This window comes from Rhipicephalus sanguineus, chromosome 7 (genome assembly GCF_013339695.2).
Source record: "Rhipicephalus sanguineus isolate Rsan-2018 chromosome 7, BIME_Rsan_1.4, whole genome shotgun sequence".
NCBI lineage: Eukaryota > Metazoa > Arthropoda > Arachnida > Ixodida > Ixodidae > Rhipicephalus > Rhipicephalus sanguineus.
This window is the reverse complement of record NC_051182.1, coordinates 105,160,385-105,188,188: the sequence shown is the minus strand read 5'-3', so window position 1 is coordinate 105,188,188 and position 27,804 is coordinate 105,160,385. Positions and strand designations below refer to the sequence as shown.

General features: G+C 46.7%; 2 protein-coding genes across 3 annotated transcripts in view; one reads left to right on the top strand and one right to left on the bottom strand.

Moving 5' to 3' along the window:
* Positions 1-10,358, top strand: part of LOC119399695 (sorting nexin-29) — a 41,925-nt gene extending 31,567 nt beyond the window's left edge. The window contains 3 exon segments of the mRNA XM_049417816.1: positions 2,799-2,939; positions 3,367-3,506; positions 4,588-10,358. Coding sequence (XP_049273773.1) covers positions 2,799-2,939; positions 3,367-3,506; positions 4,588-4,729 — 423 coding nt within the window. The 3' untranslated portion in view covers positions 4,730-10,358.
* Positions 10,359-11,801: 1,443 nt separating this feature from the next.
* LOC119399699 (uncharacterized) lies at positions 11,802-18,629 on the bottom strand. 2 transcript variants are annotated; one of them, XM_049417821.1, is made up of 3 exons: positions 18,576-18,629; positions 15,813-15,944; positions 11,802-12,056 (listed from the first exon to the last, which is right to left on the bottom strand). In XM_049417821.1, the coding sequence occupies exons 1-3, from the start codon at positions 18,598-18,600 to the stop codon at positions 11,851-11,853; spliced, it is 363 nt and encodes a 120-aa protein (XP_049273778.1). In that variant the 5' UTR covers positions 18,601-18,629; the 3' UTR covers positions 11,802-11,850. The 2 variants fall into 2 exon arrangements, with proteins under 2 accessions (XP_049273778.1, XP_049273779.1); XM_049417822.1 differs by having other exon boundaries at positions 11,802-12,029.
* Between the last annotated feature and the right edge of the window lie 9,175 nt (positions 18,630-27,804).

Here is a 27,804-nt window from a genome sequence, read left to right as displayed (position 1 = left end):
ACTTCGAGCGAGCACCGTTCCCGCGCCGTTCAACCGATCGGCGCCATCTTGGTTTTGTTTTGTTCGTGAATTCCCGCGCATTTCTTTACCGCCCGCGGCGGTAGGGGTGGTGGCGCGGCCGAAGCATGATTCGCTTATGATTGGGGGGGCTCGCAGGGGTTTGAGTTTCCCGCGTCTCGACGCGCAGCTACCATTGGACTAAGCGCGCGCTCCTCGAGAGAGTGGGGGAACGCGCGGCTGCTATTGGCTGCCGCGCGCGATGACGCGATGGCCTTCTCCGCGGCTTGCTCCGTGCGTCGTCGGTTGCGACTAGTGCTAGCGCTTGCTTCGTTCTTAGCTGCCTCACCGTCGTGCAGCCAGCCTTTGTTATCGCAGCTTCGCATTTCGTTATCGCTCGCGGCACTTTCTGAACTCTACACCGTGTTTACGATATCGCATCCTGCCCGCCGACTAAGAAGTGTCATGTGCCTGCGATCGTTGTGTTATCGGACACGCCGCTGGTCACGGTACACGCGTTCGGTGGATTGGTGCGCTGAATCGTTATATAAACTGTGTTACCGTGGTCAAGCGCACCTCCAACAACGATTATGATGGCCCTTTTCACAGCGAAGCAACCTCTGTATCGGTAAAGACGATTGCATCGACGGTGTCAGCCCTCGTATCTCCAGTGTGCGCCAGCGGCACGTGAATGCATAGTTGAAATGAGCTTGGCGTCTCGAATCAACCTCGGCGATCGCAACCCCGACTCGTATGAAAATAGATAAAAGCCAGTAAAGGTGGCAAAGAACAGAAATCAATAAAAACGAATTTTCTTTAATCTACAGGGTCATTTCAGAACAAGATATGTGATCGAAACTTTCGAAGCCCAATATCTCGAAATGACTTTTTTGGCTGGTGATACTGCTTAGTCGAGACATATCTCTGGAACCATTCATCCGATTTCCGACAGGTTTTTTTTATTATGCACCTGAATAAATTGCCCAAACAAAGACAAAGCCGCTTTTTAAATTTATTGTGTCTGTAATTTGTGATAATTAATTAAAATTTCATTGATAAAAGCCTAATGGCAAACACTAAATCCAGTGCCCTGCTAAAAATTTTCAGCAAGGAAATTTTAAAAATGAGCTTTGTCTTAGTGTAGAGCACCCATCCAGGAATCATCATAGTGAATTTCACAGTGCTAGCACATTTACCAAATTCACCAGAGCCTGACTAAGAAACCCATGTAGACTATCCTGATAAATGGCTGTAACTTGGGAACCAGTGAGCATAAATGCATGAAATTTTGGGGTTATTCAAATGGCTTTGCTATTAGCCTACCCTGAAAATTTCAATAGGATATCTCGACAAACAAAAAAGTTGCCCTTCCAAGGTAGCCTCCCCCCTTAATTCAAACTGCCCCACTGCACAAATCAGGTTAATTCAAACGTTTTGCTTGTCTGTGCCTAGAAATATCTCCTGCCTTTCTTGCTTCCAGCTGAACATTTGCGTTTTTATGTCCCTCACAGTCGCAAATAAGGCCGATTGTCTGTCTACAAAATGGCCAAACTCGCCATACCGGGCACCCCAACAATCGCATGCTGACTGAGGAAGGAAAAAAAAATTTCATCACTTCACTTTCGTCACGGTAACTGGTGTGATGCGGGAAAGCGCCCTGAGACTGGGAAGGGGCTACAAGCTGTCGCAAGACTGAACACATTTCGTCCCTTAATTAGACACGCGTGCATGCGTTGTATAATGACAAGTACCAGTATGATTGCTGAGGTCTAAAGACTTTACTGGCAATCATGCAAAGCTGTCTATGATGTTGCTGCAGCACCGAGAAGCAATAAACATCACAATAAACATCACAATGCATATTATCACGTGGTCATGACATCGAAGAAGGCAGCAGTCGATGTGTTCAAGGACGAAGCTCTTTATTTGGGCAAACTTGTGCCCGGGAAACAAAAAGTCAACGTACACACAACATACGCTTCGCACTGATAGCGGCGAACAGTGTCGGCCATCGGTAATCTTATCAGCACTAAAGCGTGTTAGCCTTTTATACCTGCGGCATTGAAGCTTCCACTGTTATCGTTGGTGGCCGATGTTAGTTCCAAAATAAACTCTATTGTTCACATGCAGCGCACAGTCTTATTGGAAAATTCTAAAATAATCTGGAAGGTTCCCAGATATTCGGGTGCGGTTTGCACAAGGCAATTGTTATACGTGTAACAGACCGGTTACATGAAAATACAAAAAGAAGTGTGCGTGGCAATATTTATAAGAACTTCTGATTATTCATACAAAATCCTGCGGTCCCTTTGAGTTTTAATTATCAAGACTCCAATGTACTTGTTGAAATCAAACATGCTCTCACAAAAACTTGAAAATTAAATGACTAAAGCACTACGTTTCAGCCCAAATGGGTTCCTCATTTGTAGTGGAAAGCACACACAATTCAATATGTTGGGCGAGTTGGTTATTAGCTTCCATACTTACAGAATGCATGCCTTTTTCTCTGTCGTCTCGTACGCGCTGTAAATATCAAAGGCAGTTATTTTGAATAAGAGCAAGATTGCACAGAGCGCATGTGTAGATCGTTTGCAGGTTGACTCCCATCCTGTTAATTCCACAACATGTTGTGTACACAATCTCACGTGCACACGAACCGTCAGTTTCACTGTTTATTGTAAACAAAGGACTTTGGAATAAGTACCATTATATGCTGAAATGTGACACTAATTGTTGCTGATTCATTTCGCTGGATGGGTGCAAGTGTCATTATTCTGTGCGTGCCTACGCACTGTTTTCAGGTGTACGTGCGCATTAGAGACGACGAGTGGAACGTGTATCGACGCTACTCACAGTTCTATGCCCTCCACAAGCAGCTGTGCAAGAAAAACCCCGTCGTCTACTCCTTTGACTTCCCGCCCAAGAAGTCAATAGGCAACAAGGTATGCCACTCAGGTCATTTAGCAAGCAAGTCGTGTCGTCTTCAAATGTGGGGGTGGGTGGGGGAGTAGTGCCCATGAAATTAGAAACGCAGAGTAACATAGACATGTCCGAAGCTCAACTGATCCCCAGTGTTTCCACATATAGCCTGCACAGCACCATAGAGATAAAAACAAAAGTATTTTTATGTGTAACTCGTGAAAATAAGTGCATAAAACAAGGGTAAAATTTTTGTTCAAACAGTTTCTGTTCAGGAGTGCTCAATTTTTTCACATCTTCAGTCGGTGGCTGTTCTTTATTATACGTCAGTCTGGGGCCACTACAACTTTTTTCAAACTTCCTCGGCTGTGTTCCATTTATTCAATTCAGGTGACAAACTTCGACAGGGGTTATATTCATCGTCTGTCATTGTTTTTCGGGCTGTTCTAGGATGCCAAGGTCGTAGAAGAGAGGCGTCAACGGCTCCAGCGATACCTGCGGAGTGTCCTCAACTTCCTCACGCAGACGTCACAGGAACTGATCGACAGTCCTGACAGAGCCACCCTCGTCAGGCTGTTGCCTTTCTTCAGGTGAGAGACTGATCATAATGAGATCATTTATGTGTTCTTGCAACTTATGAAGTCGACTGGTGGTGGACTGAACCACTAGTACAGCTGCAGACAAGTGTTGTTGTTACAGAACCAATGCCCTTGTTCTAAAGTGGGCATTCGTTGTACCAGTGGTTACAGTTAATAATAATTTCTGGGTTTTTACGTGCCAAAACCACGATATAATTACGAGGCACGCCATAGTGGAGGACTACGGAAATGTTGACCACCTAAGCCTAAGTACACAGGCCTCTAGCATTTCTCCTCCACTGAAACGCAACTTCCGTGGCCGACATTGAACCCGTGACCTTTGGGTCTGCAGCCAAGCACCGTAAGCACTGTGCCACACTGGCAGCACTGGCAGTCTTGTGCCAGTGATGATTACATATAAATGTGAATGCTGTTGAGTAGAAGTTTGCACGAGACTGTGTCACTGCTTAAAACTCAAATTAAGAAATGCTGGGTGCGCGAAAAGAAGCACGCATGACAAATCACGCAAACACAGCTGTTACAGTTTATTCACTTGGCTTGCCTTGCTCTGCACATTGTGTGCATTGGCAGATACTAAATTGATGAATTTAGTAGTTTCATTTTCGAAGGGATGCCAGGGACATAACAAAACTATAACATCGCTCTTCCTGCTCAACTATGCTGCCATGTTAGCATGCACTTGCAAAGTTCGGTTGGCAACTATCGATTATTGGTTGCCCATTGCACTAAGAAATTGAAAATGACCTCTCTGGGCCGATTTACTGTTTCCCTTTAGTCCTGTGTGTGTTGAGTGAAAATTGATTCAAATGTATGACCTTTGTTTACTACTGGTGATTGTCCCTCTCCCTCCCCATATGGTTAATTAAATGATGATGATGATGATGATGCATATCATCTACATGAAAGCCTAGGTGTCATAGTCTGTACCAAAAACTGTGTCCCATGTGCATACGACAGGTTCCATAACGTCCTTCAAAGTTCAAACACAATCTGATGTATCTGATGGTTGTAATACATACAGATTTCCTAAAGGCAGCATTTACACATGGAACATCCCCGTTCACTTTTCCAGGGAACAAGACACGACGCACTCTAAGGTACGACAGGCACGGCGCACTGCGCAGCGGCTCCGTGTGCCAGTGGTAGCGGGCAGTTCGCCGAGCCAAGGTGCCAGCTCGGCCCATGTACCCGTGCGCCACTACATGGGTCACTGAACGCCACTCGGGGGGCAAGAAGAGACCAAACCACTTCAGAGAATCTCAGCGACTTGTCAAGTCTTGGCGCCCTTTCCCATCGTCCTCCTCCATCTTGCTGCCGTCTCGCATTACCAAAGGTCGAGGAAGTGCCGTGCATTTCCTGTCTTTCACCCTGTATCCCGTCGTGAAAGTGGCGATGTTCCTTTCGACGCAGGAGTGCTCTTTCCGAAGAGTTTGCTCACTGTCGCAACGATGTATTTAACCACAGGTGCTGACGCCCACGAATGGCAGTTTTTTTGTGGTGGAGAAAATGCCGTACATTGCCGATTGCGCAGGCTCGATCGTGCCACCTGTTGCGTGCCCGGGGCATTGCGGCATGACCGCCGTTGTTGGGAGGCACGCGAGACTTTGTTTTCCTCAGTCGGGCGGGCCGTCCCACGCCTGCCCAGATGCTGACGTTTTCCGCGAATGTCTACGTTGCCTATCAAAGTCGTAGCCATCAGAGTTTATATAACTTCCTGTCGGAGAACGACGCGGCGGCGCTCTCACCTTCGCAGTGTACCGGCTGTATTTTCACGTTGCACCATTTCTGTGCTTTCAATGGCACCGGTGCTGCTCACCTAAACATTGCATTTGGATAGCGAAGTAGACTATATTGAATAGCGCAGCACGACAGCTTTGGTCTAGTATTGCCATAGGTAGCGAAGAAAATGCAGTCAGAGGGCTGAAAATAGGCTGTTCATCGTTCCTTATTTGAAACGTGAACGCTTCTACGTTTGATGCATTCGAGTGATCCAATACTGTGCTTAGTTTGGATCGCTGTTTAGTTTTGTTTTGTGCTGAGAGCCTAAGGCCTTATTTCAGCCTTTACAATCTTAAATTGTAGATACCAAAGTTGAGACCTTGGAACTGTAATTAATAACGAAAATAGCGTAATAAAGTAAACAGAAATGTGTCTGTGTGACTTCTTGTAGGACCTGTGTTATGAAATTGGTTATACAAAGCTTGCATGAGAGGAAAGATCTGTGGTTGTATGCGTTTAGGCAGTTTGCATGCAGTCTTCTCTCGATTTTTATGCTGACGACTTGCATCAGGGAAATTTGCGTAAAGTGGATGGCAGCGTTTTTCTCCCTGCACTACGTGTGAAATGGTTATGTTCCGTGTACCTGAAGTATTTCCAAGGGTTGAGGGCACAGAGTCTACATTCATGGATGTAGCTGAAACTCACTGGAATTTGTCATTTTGTTCTGCTGCTGCGTACTTTTGATGATGCCACATAAGCAAGAAACATGTCTGTACCAATCATTTCTATAATGTTTAGATGTGTTCTGCATAAGGTGTTATGAAGCAGGCAAGATTACAGTATACTTCTACTGCCAGTAAACAAAAAAAAAAACTTGGATTCACTCATGCCAGCACATAACCTTGCTTAGTTTGTATTTGTAATAGCGTCACATGCTATAGAATCTGTACCTGTAACTTGCAACTGTACGTAGCTATGGGTACGCAAGTACATTTATTTGCTAGAATTGTAGAAATGACACGTATTGAGATTTACAGTAGACAACAACAAAAAAAGTATATTATGGATGGTGCTGACTGAAGGTTTGTCATTGAATAGCCATTTGATAATGCCAAGGTTAGTATAAACTGAATATTTGTCATAGTCCTCAACAAGTTGAGGCCACTCAGCCTTGCGTCTCGAGACATGGTCAGCATATTCGTTCATAGTCACGATCAAGTTTCTAGGCTGACAGTTAGAAAATTGTCAGAATTTTTAAAACTAGCCGAAAATGAGCGAGTTCTGGCAACAAGTTTGATATGTAGCCAAGCTGCGACTAAATAGTGGTCAGAGGAATCTATGCTCTGCACTACTTAGTGCAAAGCATTTACTGGAAGTAACCTGAAACTAGGTAGTATATATGTATTCTGGTATAAGCAATGCTGAAAATAGCCAGACTGGGGCTGAATAGTGGTCACAGGAATGCTATGCCACTCGGATGTGAATACCAACACGTTAGCGTTATGGAATGCTTGAATATGCAGTGCGACTGAATGCATCCCATTTTTATTGTGAAATTCGATTAATGCCAGTGTTTTATGGTACCTCGGTATTTAAAGTATTTAAGTATATAAATACAAGGATGTAACTGCCGTACTCAATAGTGATTATCGAATTAGCCAAGAGGTAGCCAAGCAGTAAGCAACCAGATTTCTTTTTCAGCCAACAGGTCTTGAAAGTAAGCATAGCGTAGCCCTACCTGGAAATTCTAATCCATCATATAGCAGAACTTTGAGATTGTTTAGTACCATGCATACTGACCTTGGTAATAAGGTTGTGTGTTGCAGCTGCTCCATGACACATTCATGCACATCACACGGTGCTGTGTCGTACAGCTTTTGAGTCATTTGCTGCACGTCTCTAGCAAATAGGCTTAGTGATTGCTACAGGCATTTCTTGCTGCCTTGCAGCTGGCTTCGAAAGAGCTATACGTAGTGTTTCGACCATTGTTGCTGCATCTGGCATTCATACACGTAGAAGGTTTAGGTTTGCAAGACAACAGTGCAACACTTCGCAGTCAGAAAACAAGAATACTCGTAGAATGAGATAGGCTGTTGGTGTTTTTGCACACAAGTTTCGCAGAACAGCATTTTACTAGGCATCTCAGGCGTAATTTTGGAGTTCACAGATTGTTAGTTGATATCTGGCCATGTTTAGTCAGGCTTATGAGGTCGAGTTAGACGGAAACCCATCTAGTTTGGGAAGAATCAAGAATGACAAAAAAAACAAAACACGGTGCCAACCAAGCTAAAGTTTTGTTTCATTTAAAAAGACTGTTACATGCCTGTTTGGCAGTGTTGTTAACCATCAAAGACGTTTCAGCTCCGACAGAAGAGCTGAAATGTCTTTTAAATGAAAAAAAAAGTTTACCTTGTTTGTCACTGTGTTTATTTTTTGTTACTGTGCTTTGTCATCATTCAGCTGTTTGCAGGTTCGTGAATGCAATTGTCACAGCATTGGAAAGCGAGTTTGCAACTAGTGGTGGGATATGACGACTGTGTCTTTGATGTAGTAGTGCGGCATGGCTTCTGATAGTGGTATAGTATCTCATTATGTTAGCCAGAGTCTTGCTTTTGCAAAATATTGCCACAACTGATGGACCTGTGCCACGTAGTGTAAACACTTTTGTGGAGGTTCTTGTGCTTTTCTACCTGTAAGTTTAAGATGTGCGCATACTTTTAAGTGCTGTATGACCCACTACCATTCCTTGGTGACTTTGAAGCTGCACAAGCTTGCATTTACACTGTCTTAATTGCTACATGCTCATAGACTGTGTGTGAAACTATTATTGCAAAGTGCTGGGTTACCGTAAAATGTGGATAGCAGGAGCGATGTTCATAGTGTCCTGTGGTGGTGCAGGATGTAACTGTAGAGAATGCAGGGCTGTTATTAGTGACTGACCACATTGGACTTGACTCTTTATTGTTCGCATTGGCGGTTGTTTACGTGAAGGCTTTTGCAACGTTTTTCTTAGACCCGCATGTAATACAACTTGTAATACTAGCACATCGCAACTGGGCAAGTCATCAGCCATTTCCACTTGTTTTACCAACTGCACCTACAACTCCAGTAACCCAGTAATGTTTATGGACATTTAATGCTTGCTGTTGTTTGAATATTATTTGCTACCTAGGTCAGCTTGTTAGCATTATGTGCAAATGAAGTTTGTACTTGAATTGCAGTACAGCAGAGCAAGTTTGTAAAGAAAACATCTGTTGACATTAAACCAAAGGAAAGAAAAACGTTGCTGCCAAAAAAGAAAAACGGCAGCAAGTTTTTGCATGCAGCAGTGAAATAAGTAACAATAATATAGTAATAATGATGATGTAATATTAGAAGAAAGCACGAGAAAAAATAACAGACAAGGAAAGAACCGATGGGTTCTTTCCTTGTATAAAAGTGTGAACCAACAGCCCAAACCAGACTTTATTCAGAGTACAACTTACAATAATGAGCTAAGATATTTGCAATATAATTAGAAACCACAGAGGTAGATGTAAAAGCGTATATTTTAGCACTCTGCCAGTCATGCTATGCCGAAATCCAGCTGCTCTGCATGTTTTTAAACATTACGCAGAGTGCTCGTTTCATCTGATTATTTCCTACCTACACACACACATAAAAGTTTATAATCATGAAGATACGATGTATGTCTCATTGGATAGTTACAAGGACGTTGTGTAAACACCTTTGCTATTTTATCTGTGAGTTGGTTGCAGTCTGTGTTTAAGGGAACAGATAGCTGGGTAGCACTGTAAGGTTGCATGCAAGGTTCCTTTGTTGTGTTTCCTGTTTTTTTTTTTTTCGCTTTTAAGTACCGTCATGCAGTCTGTGCACACACTGCGCGTTGTTTAACGTGCAACACATTCCCTCCTGCCAGTATTTTATTTGTAGCCTGCATTATTATTACGCATATTTGTTTGTACATAGAAACATTAATAGTAGTTATACATATATATGTGCACTTGTACTTTGCACTCACGGAATATATACTGTATAGTATGGATTCGTACTCTCACGGTGCACACTTTTTCATCCCTGTTGCATCGCAGCACACATACCCGTTGTTACGTTTCATGGCTGTTGCAGATAGCATTTGCGCCCCGAATGATAAGAAGATGGCGAAGGTTTAAACGGTCGTGTATTAACTGTGATTGGAAGCGTCGTACTTGTACAAGGCATGGGAACTCCCGTGCAGCATGGAACCTGCATGTGTGTCATGATTGAAGACGTGAGGCAAGATTTTAAACGGCACATGCTATGACACATCATCAGCAGGATTTAGCAGTGAAGGTCACTGTCACGATAAGGTTGTGAGGTTGCGACTCCGCGATCTGCTGTTTGCAGAAGAGTGCGAGAGTTGGCGATTGCTGCGAGACCATGTAGATGTGGCGAGCGGCGAAAGAACATGACTGCCTATGTTTGCTTTGTCTAGAGCAGAAGTTTCAAAACCTAAGCCTGGTGCTTGGCTGTGCACAGAGCTTTCTGCGGGCAGCACTTACGTCACATTGTAGTGGTGATGATGGCTGATTAGGCTTCAGAAAGTGCAGCAAAAATTTAAGGACGTTCACGCAGAAGAATTTTGTGAGCTTCGTATAATGAGACTTCTGGTCTGGAGTATGTGCATGCATTATGTTGTTTGTGACACATTTATGTGTATCTGCATGCCTGTAATCCATTTGCGCCATTATTTTTCATCCATGTGCAGCGACTTTCTATCTCCATGTACACAGCAGCTTGCCAAATCTTTCTCGCATATATACTGGTCTAGATATGCTATTGTGTGTTCGGCAGCCGCGAGAGGCAAAGGTTAATGTGGGCGAAATGTTTGAAAACATGACGGACTCCTTTCAGCTTTGTTGTCTTGTGATAAGAATCGGAATTGTGCTTGATCGTGCATTCAGAGCGGACAGCCGGAGGAAAAATGTTGCCGAATTGCGAACTTTTGCTGTACAGAAATTTTGCGGTTACATTTCAACGTACCACACACACCGTGCTGCTGCATGCAGCGTTGTTTGTACTTTGTCCACACATGTAAAGCATCTGAATGAATGTTATGAATAAAAAAAAAAGTTTACTTTCAAACTGCTTGATGTGTGCCAAGAGTGCCGTGTCGAAAGTCTTTCCCTACGTGCATGAATGTTTGATGCTTTTAACTTTGCAGTGCAGCAGCAAACCATGTGACACTTGGAACAACCAAACATACCACTTCCCTAGAAAGTGTGTTTCTTGCACTGTGCTACAAGACGGTTTAAGACGCCATGCATACCACGTCTCGTTTCGGGGGCTCTTAGAAGTAGTTCCTGAAATGGCGTTCAGTAACACTGATTGTTGGGCGAGTTGGTATGAGTTCATGATTAAACTCGGCGCAACGGACGTGATATACAAACGCCTGTCTTCGTGTATTCTTCGTTTCGATATCGTGTCCGTTGCGCCTTGTTTAATCATGAGTTCTGAAATGGCTTTTGAAATTGTGGCGTAGGCCACAGCGTTATCAAATCATTTGCACCATAAATTAAGCAACACACTCTCTAAGCAAACTGAACCACCCTAGGTGTTACAAGACTGTCAATGCCATTTTGAAATGGCATTATCTTAATATGGTAAAAAAAATACACTGGAGCTTAAAGGGGAACTCTGGCATATGTTGCCATTTTCAAATCCTAGTGACAGTCCTGTAACTGCTAGGGTGGTTAGAGACTCGTCGATAATTTGTGGCAGCTGTCATCGCCGTCATCCTGTTGAAGAAAGGGCCTGCTTCTGCTTGGCGAGACGGAGGCCATCAAGTACGTAGGATAGGTAACTACGTCACAAACACAGGGTGGCCCACATTTAAAGGCACGATTCTGGAATTGGCTATTAATCTTCAAAATTCATTTTCAGAAGGAACTAATAGCACCTAATGGAACTAAAGGTGCCACAATGATTGGACAAAACGGCATGCCAGGGCACCCAGGCGCGCACTGGTGCGATTTGATGAAGATGCCATAAATATCATTTGGCACATATCGTCAACGTATCAGAGACAACATATGCTGTCAATTTTATTGGAATCAGTGAACACTGAAACATCGCCGGAGTTCTCCTTTAAAGAATTTTTCTTTTTTCTGAGGAAGGACACTTGTCAGTGAAGTGGGTGCGTCACATGTGTTTCATTGTAGTATAGAAATTTTGGTGCTAGAACGCTCTCTTGCGTCACATGCTAACGGATATTGCAGCGCCCACTCGTTTTATTTCTTCCAGCATGTCCCCCCCCCCCCCCCCGCATTCCATTCATGGAGTGCGCTGTCTATGTCGCCAAAGCTTGAGCGCATGTGATTTTATGGTGCTTCACCGCAATAGCTAGGGTGCCAGTTTCTCATGATTCTAGCCGGGCGTTTCGAGGTAACGCCACAATTCGTCATGATGCCAGCATTTATACGATACTTTGGAGCATTTACGTTCTTTAAGAAAAGTTTACTCCCCAACTGACACGACTTTTTAGACAGTACACAGAGATGATAATTTCACTCCTTGCAAAAGGGAGTCTTTGGTAAAGTCATAAGTCCTTTATTTCAATGTGCGCGAATATTTACAATCAGCAAAAATACATCACACCACAGTGCGTCGATGCACACCCACTAGATGGTTCCGTTGCCATGCTGGTCATGGTCTGCACGGCCACCGTCCTCGAGCCCCGTGGGTTGACTGATACTTGAGTGGCCTTCAGCGTCATTCGCACCGCGCACTGCGTTGACGCATCAGCCTTTGCTGGCCCTAGAAGGTGTGGAAAACAGAAACACCCTTTTGGGTGCAAGGGCAACCTCAAACGCCGCTTTAACACTGAAATCCGTATGCTTGGGTTCGCTTAAAGAAAAGTCCGCTTAAAATGAAGCCCAGACAGTAGGGATGTGCGAATAGTAAATTTTAGGGTCGAAGCGAATCTGAAGCGAATAGTGATTTGGTTGAATAACTTCGAATCGAATTGTTCGAATAGTATATATTGCATATTATTAGGGATGGGCGAATATTTGGGCGTTTCGAATATTCGAACGAATATTAAAGTATTCGAATTCGCTTCGATACGAATTTAGATTATTCGAAATTTCGAAGTATTCGAAATGAACGAATATATGTATATATTTGACCACACATAACTGCCTGTAGAGATGGTTTCACTGCAGCGTTCGGTTGCTGTGCCGTGAAACCACCAATTCAGGAGGAATCTGCACTGCCACGAAGCCACACTTCAAGGTTAAATGTACATATTTTCTTTTAAAGTTTAGAAGCGTGTTATATGGGCTTATGTGCACTAAGTCTAGTAATTTTTAAATTGTAACGTATTGTACCACTTATAACTTGCACCCTAGCAACTGCTATTCAAATTTTTATATTATTCAAGGTTTCTTCCACTTCATTTCAAACCAAAAAAGTGACATTCACTCATACCTAGTTCCAATGCTTAAAAATATTGTGCAAGGGTCATGACGAAAATGCTCATTTTTCTTAATAATATGCGCTATATACTGTTCGAACTATTCGATTCGAAATTATTCGACCAAATCACTATTCGCTTCGGATTCGCTTCGAACCTCAAATTTACTATTCGCCCATCCCTACATATAAAGAATGAGCATATTTGTCATGACCCAACTAACCTGCACAATATTTTCAAAGCTTGGAACAAGGATGTGCGAATGTCACTTCCTTGGTTCGTAGTGAGGTAGAAGAAATTTTGAATAGTAGCAGGATCTGAATCTCAGTAGGGTACTAGTGATAACCGGTAAAATATGTAACGTGTTGCAATTTACTACACTTCGCACATATAAGCCTGTATAATAAGCCTTTAAACTTGAAATATTATTAATCGAAGTGAGGGTATATGTTCATTTAACCTTGAACCGGGGCTTTGTGGCAGGGCGGATTTTTTTTTTTTATAGACGTTTTCACGGCATAGCATTCCTACGCTGCAGTGAAACCACCTTTACAGGGGGTTGCATGCGGCCTATATTTGCTCATTTTGAATACTTCGAAATTTTGAATAATTTAAATTCGTGTCGAAGCGAATGCGAATGGTGTAATATTCGTTCGAACATTCGAAGTGCTCGAGTATTCGCACATGCCTACCAGACAGTAAAAAAATTCTGAGCATTTTACTACACCGAGCCTCCCATGACTCCTCCATCGTTTGAGCGTTTGGAGCCTCCAAGGTATACTAATCCGTATTCTTTGGCACAGGTGCTTTCATAGGTTTTCGATCGAGGCTAAAATACTTGAGACCCGTGTACTTAGCTTTAGGTGCTCGTTAAAGAACACCAGATGGTAAAAATTTCCGGAGCCCTCCACATAGGCGTCTCTCATATCATAAAATCGTGGTTTTGGGACGTTACCCCAGCAATTAATATTAGGTGTTCTCATAGGAGCAATTAATTATGGTTAACAGCTTTATGTGCAATGGTCATAGAACGAAATGCTTCAATTTAGGGCTAAATAATACCTTCGTCCCCAATATGCGCTCAATCGGTGTCCCATCAGTGTGGTGTTAGCTCGTACCAGGGGCGTAGCCAGAAATTTTTTTCGGGGGGGGTTCAACCATACTTTATGTATGTTCGTGCGTACGTTTGTATGTGTGCGTGCCTATATACGCAAGCAAAATTGAAAAATTTCGGGGGGGGTTTGAACCCCCCCCAACCCCCCCCCTTGGCTACGCCCCTGGCTCGTACACTTATTTATTACCCTATACGGACATCACCTTCAGTGGCCAGATGCGCAACCACATTACATATATGGTTATATCGAGCAACAGCACATACCAGTTGTACTTAAAAGTTTTGATGTTGCGTTTGATTCCGTAAGCAATACCCTTCCAGCTACTGCGTCGTACATGGCACCAGTTACTACATTATGTACTGTCAGGAACGTTTAGATTTCAAGCAGATACGGGAATGCAAGGTGTGTTGTGACCTCAAAGCGCTAGGCTGCGAATGTTGTGGGCTTTGTACGTATACCAGCGGCGGGTTGTTTTGCTTAGAGCCAAGCTGTACTGGCAGATATTGCGTCCTTACAAAAAGACACGCAGAACAATTTTCGGCGCCCCTCACGCATCGCCCCTTCGTCACAGGTTCCCCTCGCCACCACAAATGCTTCTTTTGAAAGAGCGTCGCGATACTCGGCGGCGGCAAAGGGGCATAGCCGCCGCAATACTCGGCGGCGGCTACGCGTCCCTTTGTTTCGTGACATAGAGATCGCGCGCGTGACATAGAGTTGCCATTTGGACTTCGCTATGGGACGGACGCGTGTCGTACGCTCGGAGGAAGAAGAGCGGGAATCTGAAGGAGAGCCAATACGCACAGAAACGCGAATGGGCGCGAAAACGACGAGAATTAAGCCGCAGCCGATGGCTTTCCATCTTCACAGTAGTAGAAGCTATGGCTCTGAATTTCGAGTCCTCGTAAGACAAGCCTGGGAGGTGCGAGTGTTTGTATACTATGATCGGATGTAGAAGGCGCGAAGACGACGACGGACAAGAGACACACACACACACACACACACACACACACACACACACACACACACACACACACACACACACACACACACACACACACACACACACACACACACACACACACACACACACACACACACACACACACACACACACACACACACACACACACACACACACACACACACACACACACACACACGCACGCACGCACGCACGCACGCACGCACACACACACACACACACACACACACACACACACACACGCACGCACGCACGCACGCACGCACGCAGACACACAGGGCGCCTGTGTATACTATTCACGAGTCTGTTTTGACACCGTAAGAGCACCATGCATCTTCGATTCACCATAGTTACCTTGATACGCACCACAAAGTAAACGCTTGTATGCATTTTATTTTTTTGTTTGTACGTAACTGACAGTGAAAATACGTATTTTCTCGCATATAACCAACGCTAAAAAACGAAAAAGCGCTGAAAAAGTGGGTGTGTGGGTCATATGTGGGGGTTATATGCACAATGTTAAAGCTTCAGCGCAAAAAATGCACGGCTGCAGACAAAGAAAACGACGAGGACAAGTGCTGAATTCCAACTATCATTTATTAAATAGCTAATGGAAGTTGCGTCAGCAAGCCATCTATCGCACTAACACTAAGAGGCCAGCTTACTTAAATTCACCTGCACATAGTGTTACGCGTATATTTTTGCTGCTTTTTGGTTTTAGTTTGTTTTATCGCCCCCAAGCTTACACAGAGATGACGTGATCACGTGTGTCAGGCATATATTTGTGTGGTGCCTTAATAAATGAGAGTTTGCACTGTCGGCGCCTGTCCTCGTCGTTTCTTTGTCTGCCTGAGCATATTTTGCACTGAAGCTTTAACATTATGGAATAGCCCGCTCCCACACCTTGCTTCGTTGTATGCATGTTTATTTTTTTTTTTTGTAGAGTTAAAGTAATTAGGGGTTGCGGCTAATAGGCAGAGGCGGGTTATATGCGAGAAATTACGGTACACATGCAGAAGTATACGCACCCACTTCCTCCGTGATGCGTCCCGTTTGCAAGCACACCGTGCGCGTGTTCGTGCTCTTTGACAGGCTCGCCATGGTGGCCTTGGTCGTCATGGAGACTGCGCACTGCGTCGTTGCGTCAACCTTCAGTTTGTCTGCATGAAATCAAGCAAGCGATCACAATGAGCAGCGCGCGCTTTCGCGGCTATACAAAACTTGTGCGAGACGCCAGCGCGTGTGTTCGCCTCTTTGCAGTAAAAACTGTGCAGGGAATGCGGATGGAAGTGAAGCATTAAATGCCTTAGAGTAAACTGTGTACGTGCTATTTACGAACTCCTTCGGTGTACGTACCATGTGGGCAGTGCCAGGATTTTTTCACTGGATTTAGGGAGAAAGGGGGGGGGGGGCGGTAGGGGCGTAGGCAGATTTTTTTTTTTGGGGGGGGGGGTACCTCCTTGATTTGAAGTGGGAGCCGGGCAGGCAGATGTGGTCAAGTGTGATTTTGGGCTTTATGCCATAGCAAAAAACAAAAAAAGTTCCGGGGAGGGGGGGCACAAGGCCCGGTTGCTGCCCCCCCTCCCCGGGCCTGGCTATGCCACTGGGGGGGGGGGGGGGGAGCAAATACAATGTAGATTAACCCTTCAGCGTAAGGACACCCTTGAGAGAACGAAAGGCGTCGCAGAACTTTTTGCAGGGGAGTGCGGGGCGTCCAGAACAGCCAGCCTAATTATTTCACTGCCGTGAAATGACCGGCAAGATCAGTCATAGTAATTAAGGAAGGTTGAAACGGTTGCTCGCAATCGTAAAAGGCGTTTCTCACGGATATGCGAGACCTGAGTATGCTAATCAAGCCGCGTAGCTTATTGCTACTGCGTAGAAAAATGTTATCCGAAATTCCATGAGTAGTGGGGGGGGGGGGTGGCAACCCCCCCCCCCCCCCAGCCTTTTCTACCCCCCCTCGGAAGCCCATGGAGAGAGCTAACTGTAGTTGGCTACACCATAGGGAGTCCAGAGAGGCCCCAAACACATGACCGAGGCGCGGCAGCCGATCGCCTCCGCGACTAAAAAAATTGTCCCGCTCTCCAAAGGCGCGGTCACTGACCATCCGGCTCATATGACATCAGTATAGTGCCTATAACGTCAGTTTGGAGTGTTCGCCCATTGGGGCAGGCTTGTGCGCATCCGCCTTTGAGGAGGACGTGCAGGACTTCCACAGTCGTACCCGACTATAGGGTCAGCATTTTAACATTCTAGGGGAGCAACGGAGCAAGCTAGGGGTCAGGAAAAGTTCAGGGGGGCGACTACACTACCTTTGGCCACTGCGTACATGCAACACTAGCATTGCATAAAGATGTCTCTCCGGTTGAGATGGTCGGCTTACACCGGAGTTATCACAAAAGAAGCCTATCCCCCCCCCCCCCCCCCCCCGAAAAAAAAAAGCAGCGTGACAAAAGGAGCGGTAATATAATAAATGTTTCCCATTCATCGAACTATTTTTGAATGTAATTAAAAAATGGCACTCAAATACAAAGGGCCCGGAGTTGAAAACATCACTAATTAAAATTGTACACTGGAAATATGCGTAACTATGAACGAAAGCACATATTTACCTTTTAACATTGTCTCCAGGGCAGATCTCTATTCGCTTGAAAGCACGTTTCCCGGTGCATGATTAACGTTACTTGTTGATTCCCCCAACGTATGTTTGACTTCAACACTCAACTACTCAGTCATCGACGAACGCGCTATTGGTGAACGTGAAGACCACTAAAATAACTATATTTGCTGGAAAAATACAAATAAGTCCAAGAAACGCGACAAGCGACCGGAAAATTCTACAAGTGACTCGGCGAAACAAAAAAGCCCAAATGCGCGAGCGGAACTGGCAACTCTGGCTTACACACACACACTCTATTATACGCGTGTGTTTGTCCCATTATTTCAAAAGTATAGATCAGAATTTCTAGCTTTAGTAATTAGCAATGAGGGGCAGAAGCGGTCCAGCCAAAAATTTTTTCGGGGGGGGGGGGGGGGGCATTCAACCACCCTTTGTGTATGTCCTTGCGTGCGTTTGTATGTGTGCGTGTACACATACATATGCAAAATCGAAAAATGTTGGGATTGGAGGTTTGAACCCGCCCCCTACCACCTGGCTACGCCAGTGAGAAGCAGCCATGCAACTTTCTGCGGTGCGGGGTCGGTGGGAACTGGCAAAACTATAAAAGCAAATAACAACCACGATATCCATCGGCTTGTACATCGTATTTACACGATTGTAGGTCGAACCCTTTTATCTTCAATTTGAAATCCGAAGTTGGGGAGGGGGGGTCGACTTACAATCGAAGCCAATGAGAAACGAGGCACGCTGTGCATGGTTACGACATTATGTTTACGTTACGGCTCTACTATTAACACACACCGCATTTACTCGTGTACAACCGGCACCCGCGGCAACGATTCGCGGAAAGTTTTCTAAAACCGATTCCCGCGTATTGTCGCGATGCTAGCTTCTCTGCACGGTTTTGAAGCACTGCCGTGAAGCCACCTTTGCATACCGGAATTCGAGTTTGTTTTCTTCAGCGACATCGTAAATAAATTTTCTCTGAGAAATGCGCTCGCGCTTTTTTTTTTTTTTTGCCGTGCGATTTTACGGGGTCGACTTACACTCGAGTCAACTTACAATCGTGTAAATACGGTAGTTACTGCGTATCTTGCGCCAGTTTTCGCTCGCCAGAACTGTACTGTACTTCTTGCATTGGGAACGGCACGTGAGTGCTGCATAGTACCTGTCGTCGTCGTCCTGCTGATCATTTTGACCTCGCGGTTAACCACCGAGACAGTGGGCGCACGTCTCATGTCTGAACGGCGCTGCGTTGAAAAGGCAAAGAAATAATTCAATGAAAACATATATATCACGAGGATACGGCGCTCATTACGTTAGACCTAATTATATGCAGTACCAACCAGCCCGGCAGCCTGTTTGTCAAAGAAATGGTCGGCGTTGTAATCTTTGCAAGACGTGATTCGCAAATAAAAAGTAAGTTGTCCAGCACATTAGTGAATTCCTATTCACCAGCACAGAACAATTGCGCACACACAAATAAAGTAAAATCAATTTTATTCTCTATTACACGTGGTTGGTGTGGTTATAGGCTGATCGAGTCACCTACATATGTTGCCTGACGCGAGCCAAAGACCAGACAAAGCAGTACTACAGCAAGATGTCTATTCAAATGTAATTTCAGCAATTAACTGGAAATATACGCGGATAACTGCTGTTAAAAAAAATCACGGACAGACAGAAATTATTTCCATCGCGGTGAGTTACCTAAATTTAAAGTTTGAACACAATGAGCTTTGTACGACACTACACAGCGGTGCTTAGAAAACATACATACAATGCTATACAAAACAATCTAACATGCACCAGCTATATTACGCAGCATGAAATTAAAGTCTAGCACATTAACAATTGGTAAGAAAACAAAATAGGTTGCACAGTATACACTCATAACGATACATAAGGCGCACAATAATAATCACATCTGATACATTACTGATAATATAATAATAATAATATCTTGGGTTTAACGTCCCAAAACCACGATATGATCATGAGAGACGCCGTAGTGGAGGGCTCCAGAAATTTCGACCACCTGAAGTTCTTTAACGTGCACCTAAATCTAAGTACACGCGGGCCTCAAACATTTCCGCCTCCATCGAAAATGCAGCGGCCGCGGCCGGGATTCGATCCCGCGATCTTCGGGTCATCAGTCGAGCGCCGTAACCACTAGACCACCGCGATACATTACAAGAAAGTACGAGAGTTCTTTCCTGCCAAACTTTTCTATATTTTTGTATTTGTTCAACGTAAATAGCATATGTGACGTATTAATCACTGTGTTTACAGTCCGTATTGAAATACGGACTTGACCATATCTCAGGATTTCTTGTACTGGCAATGATGCGACGCCTCTCTAAGGATGCTAAGTGTTTCATGTAGTTCCCGAGAAATTCTGAAGACTATTGTGTAGTACAAGCGAAAAGTCTACAGATTGTCAATTTGAATAATGTCGTCCCCTGGCGCCTGCATGCATGTTATTTTTTGTTGTTATACACCATACTAAATCTCAAAACATAAATGCGTTCGATAATGCATTGTAATTCTGCACTTCGGTGCCTGTAGGACGTAGATTGCGACATACTGAGAGAGCCCCTCTCACGGAAGAAGCCATCTTACAGAAGTAATTTACATGCACGTCTCGGGACAGCTGAGCAAACAACTGCACACCAAGAGTTTTTGTGACAGTCAAGTATTTATATGCTGCGACGATCAAATGTGATAGTATTACTAGTAACATTGAGCGAAAAATAATTGTTAGGTCACATTATTTTATTTAGCTTGATAAGCTAAATGATAACTTAATAATGCATAAAGGCCGAAAAAAAAATAAACACAGGTAACTCCGGATACGTTTGAAATTTCCCCGCAAGCTCGCCAACCGTGACGCAGAACGACAATCTTAGAATATCAACACAAAAAATTTTGGAAGGCGAGATAACTTATTAGATTCGTGTGAACACACATACATCATCTACAAAATATTAGCGTCTAATATCACCCAGAACATACCTAAAATATGTTTAAAGTGTATGCCGCGAAAGCGTAAACTGAGCGTAAAAAAATTGACGAGCCCTTCCCCAATCGGGAAAATGGGGCCGCCCGAATTGTGGAAGACCGAAGTTCTGATGAAGGGGCTGTATTACCGAAAATAAGTAATAAAAATGCGTTTCTTTAAAATAGTAAAGGCCTTCAGCAAGATTTTGATTAGGTTATACCGAAGCTTTGCGCACGCTATCCTTTGCGTTTGCTATCACTGGGCATGCGTCATACGCTGTCCTCTTGGGCACCAACGTCAAGTTACGGAAACAGCGTATTTTACCTAACGTCTCCGCAAAGCTTTGCGTTCGCGTTTGTCGCCACCGCGCATGCGTCCTAGGCTATCCTCTTGGGTACCCACGTTAAGCGACGAAAATAGAGAGTTTTAGTGCTGGGGACCCCAAGCGGCCCGCGTACGCACGCCCACGCGTTCCTTTGTACTCCCAGCCGCATCCACGGAGAATACAAAGGAACGCAAGGGCTTACGTACGCAAGCCGCTTTGGGGCCCCGGCACTAAAACTCTCTAATATGTCGTACCCAACGAACGCTATCGCTGCGTACCCTATTCTAAAGCTGCCTATTATGTATACGTACGCACGCTTTGGTACCCCTTTTGTCTGAAGTACGCAAACGCCCGAGCACGTGACTGCAGTGAGCGCACAGCGACCGCACAAACCTCGTGTCGTGGACGCTTGGCGAGCGAAGGTTCTGCAGCGGAGGCAGCGGCCCATGCCGGGCGTGGGTCGGCACCGAGGTAGACGGTCGGCAGTGCTCCCGGTACGAGGAGGAGCCCCTTCGCCGAGAAACCGAGCTGGGCCAGCCGCACCGGATCATGCCGGTAGCAGGACGACGCGAAGTGACGCGAGCAAACGCGGCTCGATACGCGCGGAGTCCACGTGAGCCCGCGTCCCGACGACCGAACGAAGTCGATCCATTGCTGCCGCTGGTGGCTGTCGACGGGAAACTTGTGGTACGCGACGTCCGACACTTCCCTAGATGGACACCGCGCAACGACGCAGTAGCTCTTGGGCATGACGCGGAATCGGTCTGGTTGCTCGTAGACGCGTGCGTGTGCACCACGGCCTATAGTGGCGTTTCGTGAAATTCGCAGCCCGGTAGGCCGGAGGTGCGCTTCTTCTCGAAGGACGCGCACGTGCACTGAACACGTGACTGCACGAGGCATAGAACGACTACGTCGAATTAGCGCCTTAGCGCCGTAGCAAGGAATGATGATGACCGCAGACTCTCATGAATAATCACTGCACATATGCGGCCAACAGCAGAATGGAGAAAGCTATGTTAATTGGTACTTTTTAGCTATAGATACGTATGAACGAGCCTAAGAATGACCAATATAATCGGAGACAATTATCACATATATGGTATGAGCGAAAGGAAAAAGGCCAGAAATGGAAGAGGAGAAACATATTCTACACCAAGAAGAAAATAACGAGTCAAAGAAAACGAAGTTTTCTGTCAACAGAACGGAAAAGCTTTAATAAACTATACGTTATTCGAATGGGATCGAGGTGCCTTAGTCGAGGGCCCCACTGGCCCTAGCCGCCCGTTCTACCTGGTATATAGATCCAGCGCTTGCTGGTCGGCCAGGTCAGAGCTGAACAGTCGCGCCTCCCACTGCTCCAACGTGTGTGTTGCAGTGGCGTAGCCAGGGGGTGCCACACCGGGGGTGAAAATACGGGAGTAATGAAGTTTCTTAACAAGTGTTCATCCCTAAGCAGACAAAAAGGCTAAAGCTGAATGAAAGTACAGTATGTATGGAGATGAAAAAAAAATCACGCCATATCCACGAAGTGAATGATGATACAGGAGCTGGCTCGGAGATAATCGGGTAAACCGTGAATGCACCGTACAATTCCTCTACTGTCATATAACGACGTGACACGTTGTTATAGTAGCGAGTGTGGTCAGGTTGTTGTCTAACCACAAGCGGTCGCAGACCTTGCAGCTGTGGCTGAACGTGTGGTGGAGGAAATCGCGCTAGAAGCGCGCGTAGGCGCCACCAGCTTCAGGCAGCGACCGCTTTCGGCGCTTGGCCGCTGCATCCCGCGCCCGTACCTCTTCGAGGTTCTCTTGCCGCCGCTTCCGCGCTGCTTCAGCTTCGCGGGCTTGTATCTCGGGGTCCGCACGACGCTGACGTCTCTCTGCGGCCTAGCGAGCTCTCACCGCAGGGTCTAGGCGGCGAGCCCGCAATGCTGCTGCCTTGCGAGCCCTCCGCTCAGCCGCCTTGTTTTCTTCGTTCATGTTGTTAGTATCGAAGCGCACTGACTGACGACTGTAGAAAGAGAGAGGAAGCGCGCAGTTGTGGCCCTCTAGCGGTCTCTTATGAAACTAGAGCACGCGCCGGAGTGGAGCGATGATGATGATGATCAAAACTTTATTTCTCCCAAAAGAGGGGAGTGGAGCGAGCGCCGCATGCTACAGTTGGCTATGCTATATGTGGTTTTGCGTGCGTTAATATTGCCACGTGCGTGCTATGAGAAAGACGAAGACGACAGCGAAAAGGCTCATACGCGTTTTACAGGAGCCAGAATGAAGAAAGAAGAGGAACTCGCTTGCGCGCGGTATTAAAAAGACCGACCTGCTGTTCTCTCGATCTTGGCGTTACGACCTCTCTCTTGACGTCGCGACACTGGTGGAGGTGCTGGAGCCTGCAACCTGATGCAGGAAAGCCTTATTCGGACACGTACCCCCAGTCCGGAGACTCAGCCTCTCGTCACGACTCCAGTCCACCGATTCAGCCGGCGTCTCCTAGGCCTAAGTCCGGAGTTCTCGACTGTTCCTCGCGCTCGCGCTCGCGGTCGCCCGTCGAGCCTGCCGCCATTGATGACGAATCCGTGGACGCCGCATTCTTGGGAGTCGTCAACACGGCCACTATGTCACAAGAGCAGCGCGGCGACCCAGAGCTGCTTCCGCTCATCGATTTCTTGGAAGGACGACGTAAAGACGTGCCGCGAATTTTTGCCAGAGGACTGCCATCTTTTTGTTTACGGAACGACGTTCTCTACAAGAAGAACTTTTCTCCAAGCGGCAGCGCGTACTTGCTCGTCGTGCCTTCATCACTGCGAAAAGAAATTTTAGAAGCTTGCCATGACGAGGCCACTTCCGGTCACCTAGGCTACACCGGAACGTTGTCCCGACTGCGACGAAAGTACTACTGGCCAAAACTACCTGCTGCTGTAAAACATCACGTTCAGACTTGTGCTGACTGCCAAAGACGCAAAGCGCCCCCCCGGTAAGCCAGCGGGCCTATTACATTCTGTAGAAGTACCAGCACGGCCATTCGCCCAAATTGGAATGGATTTCCTGGGCCCATTCCCAACTTCTACTGCAGGGAACCGATGGATCATTGTCGCCACTGATTACCTTTCTCGCTACGCGGAGACTAAAGCTATGCAGAAGGGCACAGCAGCAGAAGCGGCTCACTTCTTCATCGAAAACGTCGTCCTTCGGCACGGCGCCCCGAGAGTGGTCATCACCGACAGAGGAACTGCCTTCACGGCGGAACTTTTGGAGTCGGTTCTCAGGCTCAGCGGTACAGCTCACCGGAGAACGACTGCGTACCATCCCCAAACAAACGGACTAACGGAGCGCCTTAATAAGACCCTCGCAGACATGCTCTCCATGTACATCGACACGGAACATAAAACCTGGGACGAAATCTTGCCTTACGTGACCTTCGCCTATAATACCGCTCGACAGGAAACTACTGGAATGACACCGTTCAGTTTAATCCATGGTCGCGAGGTCACGACAACGTTGGACGCTATGCTGCCGCACGAGGGTGACGACATTGATACCGACGCCGAAGAATTTACTCAGCGCGCCGAGGAAGCCAGACAGCTTGCCCGCGTACGCATCTGTCATCAGCAACATAAAGATGCGAAACGGTACGACCTGCGACACAAATTCGTTACTTACACACCCGGCGACAAGGTATGGGTCTGGATCCCAATACGTCGACGCGGGCTTTCTGAAAAACTGCTGAGACGATACTTTGGTCCCTACAGAGTCATCCGACGCTTGAACGACGTGAACTACGAGGTCGTTCCCGACAGTGATTGCGGTTCCAGTCGCCGGAAGCATTCACCCGAAGTCGTGCATGTCGTGCGGATGAAACCGTACCTGTCCAGCTAATCTGGTTGGGTTTCAGTGCATATGTGCGCGCTTTTCTAAGTAGAGCGCCTGGGCTGCGCATCGGGACAATGCGTCTTTCGGAGGGAGGCAAATGCCACGTGCGTGCTATGAGAAAGACGAAGACGACAGCGAAAAGGCTTATACGCGTTTTACAGGAGCCAGAATGAAGAAAGAAGAGGAACTCGCTTGCGCGCGGTATTAAAAAGACCGACCTGCTGTTCTCTCGATCTTGGCGTTACGACCTCTCTCTTGACGTCGCGACAATATCATCATCAAGGTGCTCGAGGAACAAGATGAAGAAGAGCTCTTTCGCGTGAGCGGCGCCTGTAGCGGTCGCCTCTGGAACTAAGGTTACGGTTACGGCGCGGGACTTCGCCACAGCTTGTAGGGTTTTGCGGCTGCAGCCAGCCGCAAAACCCTACAAGAGATGAGGCTTTAGAGATGAGGCCCTGAACCCTTTAGAGATGAGGCCGAGACCCAAAGAGACACGTCTTTACTGGTCCAAGCCACGGCCGCAACTGCCAGCTGCCAGCAGCTGCCGCGTGACACGAGCGTACACGCGATCGTCGTCGTCTTCTACGCGCTCACAGCCGCCGAGCGCTCCCACAAGCTTAAGAACATGGCGAGCCAGCTCCTAAAAAGGGCTGGTTCTCCCGTAATCGAGTAAGCATGAAACGGCTAGCGGCAAAGCAGCTGACTGGCTGGAGATGATGTGTGTGTAAATTTAGACAAGTCCTGAGGCTCGACCCTTTCAGGCCGAAGCCGGCCGCGCCCACGATGGCATCGTCAGGCATATCTTACAAGAACTTCTTGCTGGGCGAGTCAGGCCTAGCTCTTCAGCGACATCGTGGGCCCTATGGACAACCCGTAGCTGGTCTTGAACGTTTTCTTCCAGTAAAGACATTTTTATTCAGGGTTGGTGAGCGTCACAGGGCGTCCCGCCAGCATGTGTCTCAATCCAAAAATGCCATTGCACGCATTAGAGTCTTTCCTGACCTCCTTTCTTGGATAGATTTTGTCAATGTGATAAGGTGTGGCGTACGTTCCTGTTTGCAATAGGCGCAGTGAAACTGCCTCAGCCTTGTTGAGATTTGAATGTGGCAATGGAAATTGCCTAGTTGGAGATGATACCATAAAAGCAGATTGTTTAGATACTATAAAAGATTGATTGGAGATGATATATAGCGACAATTTTAGGCGCAGCGCTGCTTGGTGCGCCTTGCGCAGCGTGGCGCCATCTCTCGAAGGATGCGGCAATCTGCGCCGCGAAACCATTGCTGCGGCCGCGCAACCGCTGGCGTTTAATAGGGCAAGTGTATGCATGGTGCCCTGTATCAGCTTTTGGATCATCGCTAACGGAAATTGCAGATAAAATTACTTCAGCGTACTAGAAATTACGGACTCGGTGATAGTGTGCAGAAATACTGAGAACTCGGAAGCAACTTCTACTTTCCACGTTTTCGGTGCACTTCAACCTAATTTTTGAAAGATGAATACGATAAGCGACGAAGGGAGCAGCAGCGGCGTCGTGCTCGCCAAGACCCAAGAGGGTGCCTCGATGCCTCCCGTGCGAAGGAACGCTGGCATCAACAAATCCTACAAGAGCCTTGATGCAAGCCGCAAGCGTGGCGCGAGAATGCGTTGTGAAGCGGTATAAACACTGGTAGAAGACTGAAGTACCATGAAAACATACTACGTCACATTGGTACGTGATCTCTGCTGGCCAATTACCTTGACAGCGTGGATTGTAATCGAAATATTTTATTAAGCATGAAACGCTTTTAGCGTTTCATGCTTTCGAGCCAGCGCCGTTATCTGGGCACTCAGACGAGACATCCGGGAACACTATGTGAATATCCGGGCACTCAACCGAAAGTTTAGCAAATGCGGTCTCTAGCCGCTAACCTTTCGTAAAGGACCGCATTACATACGCTAGTTACGGTCCAAACAAATTACAAAAAAATTATTGCTTCAGAGTTCTCAGTATTTCTGCTCACTATCACTGAAGCTGTAACCTCTAGTACGCTGAAGTTTTTATCTGCGATTTCCGTTAGCGACGATCCAAAGGCTGATACAGGGCACCATCCATACACTTGCTCTATTAAACACTAGCGGTTGCGTCGCCGCAGATAATCGATAAACACAATCTCCAGCAAGTAAGACCATCAAATGAAATGCCTTTATACATAGTTTTCATGCGACGTCATAGAGAGGTTCTCTGCGCTCGGTACCTCAACATGGAGGCCACCGTGACTTTTTATCTCATTAGAGTGTGTCAGTGCGGGGGAGGACATACAGTCGTTCGGTCCCCACGTTCATTTGTACTCTCCCCGCTTTCTTCTGTTCGCCAGCCACGCCAATTAAGGGGGAACACAACGGAACGCGAGGGGGAACCGGCACTAATCTGACGTCACCGTTCATGGGCGTCCGGAGGGGGTGCAAGGGGGGGCAGCAGCCCCCCTCCCCCTTGGAATTTCGGATATTTTTCTATGCAGTTGCGATAAGCTACACAGCTTGATTAGCACACTCAGGTCCTCGCCTTCAGGTTTGCCATTCGATTTTGCGCGTTACGAACTACTGACTAATCTTGCCTGTCATGTCACGGCAGTTAAAGAAAGGCTGCCAGTGCTGAATGCCTCCGCCCACCCTTGCATATGCACCCCCCTGCAAAAAGTTCTGCGGACGCCCTTGTCACCGTTTCATTCTCCGCGCGTTCGAGTAAAGGCCTGAACACACGTACGCGTTGCAGCGCGTCAGCGCGTGACCTTTTGACGCGGCGCCGCGCCTTCTTCCTATAGGAAGAGAGGGAGCGCGGCTACGCGAAGCTGCGCTCCCTCTCTCTTCATAGGGAGAGGGCGCGGCGCCGCGTCAAAAAGTCACGCGCTGCAACGCGTACGCGTGTTCAGGCCTTAAGAGTTCACGCAGCATCTCAACCAGCTGGTACTCCAAGATGGCGACCACGGTGACGTCAATAAAACTATGTATTGCATGGCGACGTAACTAAATAGCAGCCTAGCTGCTGGTGAAGCTGTGGCGAAGAGAGAGAAACGGGAGAGGAGAAACGAAGCGGAGGCAGCGCTCACGCCACCTCCTCGCGCTCACGCGAGGAGAGGGGGGAGTTGGCGTGAGCGCAAAATGGGTGCGAACGCCGCAGAACGGACACTGCCCCGAGCTTAAGATGCTTTCGCATCTAGAAAGA